At 34.0% G+C, this 12,285-nt stretch overlaps 1 protein-coding gene across 2 annotated transcripts in view; it reads left to right on the forward strand.

The window, feature by feature from the left end:
- Window positions 1–5,241, forward strand: part of ST7L (suppression of tumorigenicity 7 like) — a 44,109-nt gene extending 38,868 nt beyond the window's left edge. For both annotated transcript variants that reach the window (XM_026675172.2, XM_026675173.2), the window contains exon 15: window positions 4,889–5,241. In XM_026675172.2, the coding sequence (XP_026530957.1) occupies window positions 4,889–4,984 (96 nt within the window). In that variant the 3' untranslated portion in view covers window positions 4,985–5,241. The remainder of the gene's footprint in view (window positions 1–4,888) is intronic.
- The last annotated feature ends 7,044 nt before the right edge of the window (window positions 5,242–12,285 follow it).

Consider the following 12,285-nt stretch of genomic DNA (forward strand, 5'->3'; position numbering starts at 1 on the left):
TCCCTACAGTTTGTTTACCTGCCTTTTTAAAAAATTAAATATATTGCTTAGAACTGAGAATCTTTTCCTCTATCTCCAAAGAAAGAGTACATTTTAAAGTACATTTGGTCAATACACTTATCATTATTGGAATTTGCTGATTAGATAGGTTTGCTATTATAGAAATGATTAGTATAAAATGTTACTATATAAGTAAAAAGTTGAGGTTACATGTTATTTTATTCTACTGTGCCAAAAAGAGTCGAAGTCAATGGTTTTCTTTTTTTTTTTCCATTTTATCTCAGGCTTTTCCCTCTTCCCCTTTCTTCTCCCTGGCTTTCCTATTTTCATTTTTCTTTCTATTTTTGTATTTTATATTTTTATAAACTAATAAAATTTGTGGCAAAGCTACATTTATTATTGTCTGAATAAGTCATATTTTAGTGATATAAATGTATAATTTAACATAACTGAAATGGTTCATAACTATGCAAATATATATATATATATATATATATATATATATATATATATATATATATATATATATATATATATATATATATATATATATATATATATATATATATATATATGAGATAAGGAAACAATGTATCTTTAAAGGATAATAAAACTTTAATTTTGTTTTACAAAATTTCTATTAAAAAAATTAATCCCCGCCCCCCGGTTTGGAGCTGCTAAATAATAACTAATTATCTGATGAAGGATTGATCAGCGTATTCAATATATTGTTACATATTTTCGTTAAGACTTCAGTAATATACAGGTATTCCTCGACTTACAACCATAATTAACTCCAAAATTTCAATTGCTAAGCGAAATGGTTAAGTGAATTTTGTCCTATTTTATGACTTTTCTTGCCACAGTTGTTAAGTGAATCACTGCAGTTGTTAAGTTAGTAACTCAGTTGTTAAGGAAGTTTGGCTTCCCTGTTGATTTTGCTTATAAGAAGGTTGCAAAAGTTGATTGCATAACCTTGGGACACTGGAACCGTCATAAATACGAGTCAGTTGCCAAGCATCGAAATGTTGATCATGTGACCATGGGGATGCTGAAATGGTCATAAGTTTGAAAAATGGTCATAAGAGTTTATAGAGTTCATATAGCAATCCATAAAATTTATGATTATATTAGAAAAAAATAAAATGTATGAAAAATACTGACATACTAAAAGTTAAATATTTAAGACTAAATCACTAAATTTTAAAAATACTTTACAATGTTATCAAAAAAACCATACTCAGAGTAATGTAAAATAACATAGAGTAAAACAAAACAATGTTTGTTCGAATACAATTGCCAGGTTACATAAAGTTGCCAGGCAACTTTAAAGGTAAATCACTATTATGGTTTACAAGAAGAAATTAAATGTAAGATGTACTCTACTGGGGAACATGCTTAGAAATAAAGTAAAAGCAAGTGGCCAATTTCTTCATAAAATTGGCAACACAACAGTACATGGCCCATAGTTTCAGTGGTTCCCAAATGACAGAGACAGACCCTCCCTCTGAGATGAAGAAATTATCTTCCAGGAAAAATGAAGATATGCTAAAATATGCTAGGGCAAAGACCCTACAATATTTTGCAGTAGCAAGATTGTTTTAATATTTAGCCAGGGGAAAATGTTTACTTTACCCTCCCTCCCCCCCAAAAAAAAATCTTTAAAAAGGGAAATTTCCAGCACTATCTCTGTGCAAATCAATTATTTGCTATTGGCAATTTCTTTAGCTTTAGAAAAACCCAAAGAATGCAGAGTTGTTATAGATAAGCCAATATTTTGTAATTTTATCTCCAAGGTGGTCTTCCAAGTTGAGTAAAAATTATCTAATAGAGTCAGTAGGTCTGGGCTCTCAGGGAAGAATGCTAGTTTAAGCCAATAACTGATTTTACTTATTCAAGCTCAGGCTATGTCTGAATTAAGATCTACCTACCATCAAAAGGTGGCACCAAGGGGCCCCAAAGATCTTCAACATCTTCAAGAAGGTAAAGTTCTTGGAGATACAGGCCTGCATTCTGCCTTGACTTGAAACTTCTAATTCGAGAGGGGATATAAAAGTCACCATTTTTAAAAATTGAACCTAAGAATGAAAGCCACACACTTCAGAATGAATTTCACAGCATGCATAATCTATGCCCCCCTCTCCTCCAATCAGAAGGCCTGTAAAACAGAATCAAACAATCTAAGTTTTTAGCTTGTAGTATTTCATATTCTTTGATCTGTCAGTCATATTTTGTTAAGTGCTATTGTTTTAGAGAAGACTTGGTCTTCAGTTAATTTAGAATGAACTTTTTTTCAGCACCATAGAAACCAAAAGACCTGGAAGGAGATCTTTTCTAAGTACCACAAATGAGATTGGAAGAATGGCTGCCTCATCTGAATATAGCAAAGTTGAATTCTATTATGGCAAGATGTTTATGACCTACTTAACTTAAATAATACTTATGTAATAATTTGTTCCACTGCTTTCCTTTTTTTAAAAAAAAAAAGTTGTATAGAATATAATTTTAGAAAATTCAAGATACCATAGACTAATAAATATTCAGTCTGTCATATTTCATTTTTACAAACCTTATATTAGATAAAAAAGAAAACAGTTTATTTCCAGATTGCTGTACTGATTCATTTGATTGATGCATATACATAATAGCACATTAATTTCCATTACAATTCTTTTATTTCAATTTTTCTAAGAAGCCAGCCTGATTTTTCTTGTTGGTGACAAGAAAATGCTACATGTTGTAAACTGTTGAAAGACATACAAGAGTTCTTCCTCGGTTCTAATGATTTTATCTGTGTAATTATCAAACTCTAGAATCAATTTCTTGTAGTACACAATAATTGTGTCTAATTCAATCAATGAAAAACAAAAGACAAAAGTACATTAGAACAATTTTATAGCTGTGTAGATTGTTTTCCAGCTCATAACATTTAAATTGACTTCACATTTGATCCAAGGGCCCAGGGTACATATGTGAATTCTGAGGATTTTGGCAGAAAGTATCTATTTTAAAATCAGGCTGTTTCCTTATACTGATTTCTGCTTTGAGTGTTATTCCATGTCTTATTGGAATTGTTTCTTGCAGTGATCATCCTAGTGCCATGATCACTGTTACACACATACACATTGGGAAATGCTTGGAATAAAGTGCACTTGAAATATCTCTCTTTATGTAGTTAAAGAAGCCATATCCTGCTTCAGGCCTCCTTAGTTGTTTCAGAAGCTGCTTTTGAAATTGTGTAAACTTGGGGGGTGGGGTGGGGGGGAGGTGCCTACTTTACTAATTTTTGCTTTCCTCAATTTCTCAACTATTCCAGTGCAGGAACCATCTACTTTCTATAGTTATCAGTTGCAATCGCAGGGCTTTTATTATTGTGGAAGTTTCCAGTGCTACTGAAAACCAAAAGGCATTGATTCATAGTTGGCATGGTCTGCATTTATATTTTCTATTGCCTTCTGTTGGTTCCAGGAGGAACTCTTAAGTTTCTTTAGTTTTACAGAATTTAAGTCTTTTAGAATTGTTTTGATTTCTTTTTTCCACTTGCTATTAACATGTATTAAATAGTTTTACGAAATGAAATTTCAAGTTTTCCTTAGAGTGTTCTTTTTAAATAAGATTAGTTTTATACTGTACTAATTTGTCACCCAATTGTTATTTAATCTGTTGGCTTCAACACATATGCTCTTAAAGATCTGGATTCTATTTAGATCTAAAATAGATCGTGATCCTTGAATCTCAAAAAAACAGTCCTTTTCATTGTATGATCTGATTTTAGAACTGGAATAAATATCTTTAATGTTTTGTTAAGACTCATTAGGTGACATTGAAGACTTAAGCTGTTCCACAGCTGCTGAACATCTCAGATTTATAAACATTAGAAGCTTTTGCTTATCTACAAGAAATGTATATGGCTTAAAATGTGTAATGAACCAATTCTATATTTAAACCATCTGAAGTAGAGTTCCATAAATTCCATGTGTCTTTATAAATTGTATCTGAATTTATTTTATTGGTGTGAGAGAAGGATGGCATCCATAAGATTTTTTTTTCATTTCTGTGCATAATGTCTGAAACATGAAGAATTGTAGGTTGATAGTATGATGAAATTATTATAAGCACAGCTTTTAAAAAAATTCTGCATCAAAGCTCTACAGATATGTTCATGTTGGCATGACTTTCTGCTATGTTAACTTTCTGGATTAATTTTATGATATATGATCTACTAAATGCCTCAGATTGCTGACAGCAGTCATGATTGGGGAAAATATGATTAATAAATGATAGCTGAATAAATTCATAGAATCTATTTTTGTAACACAGTTGGGCTAAGAATCAAGATTACTATTATTACTTTTTCATGATTTGTCTATGTCTAATAAGGATAATTTTGAAGTAATGAAACTGACATAATTACTTTAAGCCTAACATTTTGAATATGCTGTATTTCATTCAAACCTGTATTATTTAAAATATTTTTATCCTACTATTTCTGTAAACATTGGTTAAATCTTCCTATTTGTTGGAACATTTTGGGAGTTTGACTCATCATTTTTAAATCTTTATTTTTTAAAGTACCAGCTGCTCCATTTCTCCAGATTTATTGGATTATGTGTTTCAAACTAAAATTTTAAGTTTTATACAAATATTTATATAGACTTTTGTTTAAAAAAAATGAAAAGGAGATAATTTTCCTCTGCCAGACAATATCACAACTTTATTATAGTGTGATACCTAGACTATTTCCCATACTCACTGAAGTCCACTGATATAGGCTGGGAAATATTCCTGTTTTTTCTTCAGAGGCCGAAGTTTGGGGTAATATATATTTGAATAGCTCTCTTGTTAACTTCAGCATAATTTTTTATTACAGCTTTTTTTTTTCTTTCAGTTTTTTGGAACTCTTTTGTCACCTTTGAGCTTCTTGATGGAGAAGATTGAACGCCTCATGCCTTCTGGTCTCTGGCATCAGCTGACCCAAATCTGAACACATCTCAGTTCACATGAACTTTAACATCAGCCCCTCTTGACTACAAAAGCATTGGCAACTAAGAGTGTGAAGGAAGACTTACTTAGCTTTGTTTTATAGGCTGTTAAAAATTGCTGTACTTAAGCCTAAAATATTGTAGATTTAAAATCCACAATTCAATGTCTGAGTGGGTGAGTGGGGAGAGGATTGTTGTACTTAAGGCTACTGCTTTCTCTCTCAGAAATTACAGAAAGCAATAAATCTGATAGATCCTATGTTGAAATTTCCTTCTGAAGTGGAGATATGCTTAAATGTTTATTAGCCAAGAATCTAACCCACAGATCTTGTCTTACTGACCACTTGCCAAGATACACAGCCCAGTAGAGGGCCCACTGCCAGTACATCAAGCCTCCTGCTTCTTGCTGTTGTTTCACTTGTTTACTTCTAAAGAAAGGAGCAGTTAACAGAAAAACAAGAAAAAAGAATCATAGCCTGCACTTGCTTTGCTCTCTCTATCCTGATTTAAGGTAGCAAGATGAAGAAAAGGGAGCAAGAAGTACCATAGAAATGTGTTGCTAATGCTAGTCTTGAAAGCAGGAGATAATTCTGTTGATACTTGGCTCTGAACCATTCTTAATTATGGGGATCTTCCAACTGGTCGCTACATATTGTGTTTTTTGAGGATTATCTGATTTACAGTTATTTTTGGATTTATTTATTTGATTCTGGGTAGCAAACGGCAAATTAAAACTAATAAAATCACAAAGGGAATAATACATGCATACACATGCCATGCCTAGGCCACACACAAATCCAAGCCAAGTTGTATAATTGCACAAGGCCGTCAGTATTTGGACCATCAATGTTTCAGGCATATGCTGTTCCACAGAGAATGCACAGTAAGAGATATAGACAGCACATCCCTATAATAGTTCCTTACCTTTAAGATAGGAAAGAATATAAATTTTTCTTTGGACAGGATCATTTATTATACATAAGTAAATACATAGCCTATGCAGCCTACTTATTTTATTAAGAATTTAATTGATTGCTGTGTGTCCATCTCCCCCATATTCACTGGCCTAAGCAAGTGGCAGTTCTTAGCTGACCATTGCCCATTGCAAAAGCTAACCAGGATTGGCCCTGATTTGCATTTCAATGAAAGAGTACCTGGCAATTCTGAGACTGTTGGCCAGATTAGAGAAAGAAAACAACATCAAACCATTTCTGTACAGTGATCCTTAAAAAGTTTATGAACTCTTTTAGATTTTCAGTATTTCTCTATAAATATGACTTAAAATGTGATCTGTTATCCACACAATTGCTAGAACTATATAAAGAGAAAACCAATTAAACAAATGACTTAACATACTTATTCATTTCTTTACTGAGGGAAAGAATACAAAGCTACATATTTGTCTATCACAAAATATGTGAACTTTTGCTTTCAGTAATTGCTGATGTTTTGGAGTGGCCAAGTCCTGACCCTAATCCTAAAGAAATCTTGTGGAAGGACTTGAAGTAAGTAAGTTCATGTGAGAAATCCCACCAATATCCCTTAGTTTGGAGATACTCAATAAAGAGGAATGCATTAAAATTTCCACACCAATCTGTCAGACTGATCAGTTACTGGAAATGTTTAGTTGCAGTTATTGCTGCCCAGTGGGGGCATGGCTGTGTCTGAAAGCAAAGATTCACATGCTTGCCACACACAGATATGTAGCTTTGGAACAAGTTTAATGTTTTAACTCATTTATTTAATTGGCTTTGTTTATCCAGTTGCCAGATTGGCATGGAGGACAGGTTATGTTTTAGGTCATATTTATGCAGAAATACTGAAAATTCAAAAGGGTTTGCAAACATTTAAACACTAACTCTGCCAAGACAACTGCTTGACTCAAGAGTTTCTTTACTTTTTTATTGTTCATCAAGGCATAAATCAAAATTTAATAAGTGGATCAGTCACTTGCACTTGTTTCTTAAATTGCTCAACCATTTGTAGAGCTTGATGGAGACTGATACCTTAGGAGGAGTTTCTTAACTTCAATAGACAAAATTGATTTTTATCCTTGACCTTTGTCTATCCTGAGTCATTTATAAAGCTCAGTTTATCCCTTCCCCTTCCTTCCCTTTTCTCCCATCTAGCTATCTTTGTTTTGAACAGCAACTATATGAAGGAAAGTGGAAGAACTGAGTAATAATAGCATTTTAGTATTCAATGACAGGTATATTTCTCAACTGCTGTTAGACATTATTAAGGCATGGCCAGTTTACAAGGCATACATAAACAACACAAGGATAGAAGTTTTTCTGTTGCAAAAACATACTCTGAAGTTTACACAAAATGGCTGCTCTTTCTGAGGCAAATTTTTAGTTCATAGAGATGTTTTGAAGATCATTCATTTCTGTACCTCAATATTTTCCTTTGCTGTTTCATAAATGTATATATATTGCAATGCAGATAATGGCTTGTTATCTATAAGCCTATGATAGTGTTCTTGATTATTTGGGGATCATTCCCCATTACCACTTGATAAATATGTCACTTACCACTCTATCTGTAGTGGTGTTTGCATTCATTTGTGACGAGACAAGAAAGAGGAAACAGACGGTTGGATCTATGCAGCAACTAGGAGGTAAAACTCAAATGTTATCTGCCGAGTGAACATAAGCCACAGGGGTAGTTTCTCACGGTGGTATCTCTCTGATGATTAATGGTCATGCTGTACTCATCCAATTTCACTTTGCCATCCACAGAGGCCCATAAGGTAAGCAGCATAATGCTTTTTAAAATTGAATCTTTTCCAACTTATAAATGAAGCAGAGTCTCCTGTGCATCACTCCCTAAGGCTGGTTTGTCTCACTGTCTTCTCTTTGACATGAGTATACTAGAGTGGGATAAGCTTGCAAATAGGGCTGGCAATGTTCTGCAATGTCTGTTGCTATCAATAAGTCTTACTCTGTGCTACTTTCATACACAGACACACATTTCATCTACTAAAATATTTCTTTGTGCTGTGCTTTCAGTTCCTGATGCCACTTCATATTCCTACAGCATTGCTTCTGATTGCAGGTTTACTTAACACAGGTGTAAAATACATGTTATGTTCTCTGCTGGTTATATGGAGTCTATTTGCTCCATATTAGATATCTTGAGTTAATTTTGCACTCCTTGGTTTTATGTGATACATTTATCCTAAATTTTACTATACCCAAGTAATAGTTATCATGGTAGTTACCAGTTGTATGAGCGATCTCACTCTTATTATTTATTTATATACTGCTCCTTCCTTCCTTCCTTCCTTCCTTCCTTCCTTCCTTCCTTCCTTCCTTCCTTCCTTCCTTCCTTCCTTCCTCTCTCCTCTCTCTCCCTCTCCCTCTCCCTCTCTCTCTCTCTCCCCGCACCCCAGATTACTGTTACCAGACTCCTGAATGAATACTTTGTACACTTTGTATACCTACATTTTTAATAGTAAGTGTAGGTCCATAGATTGCCAAATGTAATGTGGAAGTAAAACAACATTTTAAAATTCTCTTGAAGAAAAAAAAATACAAAGACACCCATAAGTATACAAAATATATGTATAACTTAAAAGGAAAGGAGGAATTGCAATGCATACCAAACCACATCTCTAACTGTTGTTAGACAAGATATTATGTCCTGTACTGCCTTGTAACTTCCAGTCGAAGAACAACGTCATGTACATTATCACATTATTAGAAACTGCTTTTCAGGTGATGAAGGTAAAGTATTTTAATTGCTAGATCTTCCTTAAGAAAGGTTTGAATTTCCTCAAAGAAGCATTTTATACAGATCAGTGGATTAAATTGCTCTCCTGGGTAATTAAAAGATAGTTGCATTGTACTTCTCATATGTAAGTACTATTAAAATTGTACATTCTGTCAGTTCACATAATACAGCTTTCAACTCTTGAATAGAAAACTAATCTAAAACTAAAATATATAGATTGCAAAGTCACAGTGGCAAGTAGACCATGAACTTCTTGAGCATCTCTGAATATATCTAATATAGAAAAGCTCATCATCTTAAGTAATTGGCCCTCCTGTCAAATTCCTCTAATTATTCCTCAAATATCTTTAAGCAATTTTTATTGAATTCAGTTGAAATAACAGCCTTCTCTATCTTGAGGTCAAATGAGTGTAAAGAACTGGTGAGGTCCAGTTCTTGAAGGGTGTTTTCATATTACCTCAATCACCTCATCTAAGCTTATTTAAGGTCATAGAATTTACATTTTTCTGGCCTAAGAAAACTAATGATAGGATTGAATTCTGAAAAAACTTAAAGCAGTTTCTGGGAATGTAAATAATGAAATCAAAATGTCATAAAATGTAGGACACCAGAAAAGAGAAAGAGCAGAGCCTTATTAGCTTGAATCTGGCAAGTGCTTGTTAGATTGTGATTTATTCCACATAGTCAAATCACAAAGGTTCTAGAAGGATTAAGATGACGCATATACAAGCCAAACTGACAATCAAAATTGTAATGCATCTTAGTTGAATGTTCATTGAGAAGGTTGGCTTCTTACAACTAAGGCTTTGCAAAGCTTTTATTGAATCCCGCTTTAAACTGAAACTTCAAGACACTGAACAAGAATCTAAATCTACTCTCCAAATTTGCAGGGTAGTCATAGGTTCAATGGACTTTCTAGATGCGCAGAATTCGAAACATTCAAGTGAACAAAGCAGAGGGGCTGATCAGCACTGAGAGGTGCAGTGGGCTCTGAGATATTGGCACAAACAGTGGCTCAAATAACTGGCTAATGACTTAAGAACACCTGCAAATCCTCTTTGCCAGAACAATGAATGCTGCTCAACCTCACACTTTCACTAGAATGTTTTCATGCAGGTTTTCTGGGAAGGAAAGAAATATATTCAGATTTATTCTGCTATTTATATTTTATACCTGTTTGAGTTTTTAATTACTTCCCCAATCTATAATCCTTAAATCTCATATCTATTTGTCTGTCCTGTAGTATAGCCCCTGTTATTCTCACTGTCCAGTTTGTCTACAATTCTTTATTTCCTCAGTTCCACTTTCATCCTTTTTCTTTTCTACCATTAACTAAAAAACAGCAAAATAATAATAATAATTCCTTTTTACCTTCAAAAACTGGACTTCTCTCTGTGTGTTTTGTCTTATGATCTAAAAGAAAGCTGTTTGCTATTTTGTCTTATCTAAAAGAAAGCTGTTTGCTGTTAGAGTATAGCATAGAACAAACTGTTTATATCATAGTGCAGCATTTCTCAACTTTGGCAAATTTAAGATGTGTGGACTTCAACTCCCAGAATTCCCCAGCCATCCTGTTAAAGTTGCCAAGATTTTTTAAAAAGTATACTAAATTAATCTCAACTGAAGATTATATTGCCCTAAAGCCATCTTGATAATTTGGCCACCCTGGCTAACCAAGTACTGAGAAGATAGTTGAGTTTTTGATTTTTAAATTTTCCCCCCATTTAGATAGGACATTTTATGTATTGGTTCAGTAAAACATTTCTATAGTCATTTTGTTAAATAATACGAAGTCAGCTGTTCTATTGTTTTCTCATCCATTCTATCTCTTCTTTAAAAGAGGTGAGATAGGGTCTTTTTCCAAATTTATTGCTGGAAATCTTCAATGTTAGTGCCCTCCAAAAGGCTATCATTCCTGCTACTCTTATCTCATTCTGTCAAAAATGAAGCAATGTGCTTTGCTTTGCTTTGCTTTATTTGATTTGTCAATCGCTTACAAGATAATAGGTATAAGTATAAACATAGTTATAAATACATGAAATGGATACATATAAGGAAATAAAAGAAACAATAGGACAGGGACGGTAGGCACATTGGTGCGCTTATGCACGCCCCCTACAGACCTCTTAGGAAAGGGGTGAGGTCAATAGTAGGCTGGCTTTAATGGTGTCATCATTGCAGTCTTTACCATTAGGTCCTTTCAGGGGTGGGATGGACCATGAGTCTTTTTGTTGTTTACAAAATTATAGAAAGCGCAGGTGGAATTTATGTGTAGAAGATTTTCCTCTTGTTTAATGTGATAATTGGTGCATTCAGTCTTTATCTGGTGGTATAAATTTTTGTATCGGCTTTTGAAGTTGGCAACGTGACCAGATTTGTTTTTCCACCAAAGTGATCTCTTTTTGGATTGAAGTTTCCTTATTGTTATGGGTAATCTGTTTTTTCTGGTTTGGGGAGTTGTTCCTATGATGGTCACTGTTCTAACCAACCAATTGTTCAATCAACTGAAATCTAATTTTGTCTTTGAACCTCAAATCTGAATTAGAACATAGCTGACTCACACACCCCTAAGAAATTAAAAACCAGAGCAAACCTGGCATGAATTCTGTGATGTGGAAATGGATTGAATGCAAGTTGGAAAAAGCCCATTGTATAGCTACCTCCAATAATTCTCTAGGAGAGCAGCTTATTCTAGAAGTCCTGTTTTGCTCTGCTGGTTTATCATATTCCCACTAGTCTTCCCTTGGTCTATACATCAGGATTTTGTTCATTTAATACTGTATTAGGTATGTCCTTTATCTAAAAATCCATTGGTAGTCAATCCACCATAGGCCGTTTGTATTCATGGATGTTTCATACCACACAACTTTTGCAAGTTCCTTCATGAAAAAGATTAGTGATGCAGTTCTTAAAATTAAATTCTGTGTTATACGGCCTAATCTACATCTGAGAAGCTTTATTTATTCTTTTCCTACATTTAGGAATTATTGCAGGAGTGCCAAGTCTTGAGGATTCGTGACTCCACGCAAAGCTGGGTTCAGAGGTCACAGTCAAGACCATTAATAACAAGGTGCAAACGGCTGGTTTATATGTAATGTGAAGCTTTTTACTTATTTCATTTATGCACTTTGGGGGCTCTGTTTGCTTATGGAGCACTTGGTGTCTGGTACTTATTTAGGAGATTGGGTTCATACAGGCCTTTGAAGGAATGTAGCAAATTGTTCTCCAGTGCTGTAATTCTGTGGTGGTAGCCGAACTTATTTGTCTCGGCTTATTACATGGGTGCTTAGCTCAAAGGTTATTCTTCACTTAAGAAGCAATAGTTGAATTCCAAGCTCTGCAAACTCAGAGGGTGCTTTCTATCCTTCTTTCTCATAAAAAGGTGGCTGGCCTTTAATGATAGACGTTTAAGAGCTCAAATTGATCTCAGTGATAAGAGACTAGGAGGACTTCACACAGGAGTAAAGGCATTTTCAGTGAGGGAAAAGAAGCAAGATAATTTATTCTGTGGTGGGTAGGTAAATGGTTTATTGTATAGTGACAGGTGAATGGAATAAACTCTTTTTAT

This window comes from Notechis scutatus, chromosome 3 (genome assembly GCF_049901735.1).
Source record: "Notechis scutatus isolate UNSWTSFEM ecotype Mainland chromosome 3, rNotScu1.2, whole genome shotgun sequence".
Lineage (NCBI taxonomy): Eukaryota > Metazoa > Chordata > Lepidosauria > Squamata > Elapidae > Notechis > Notechis scutatus.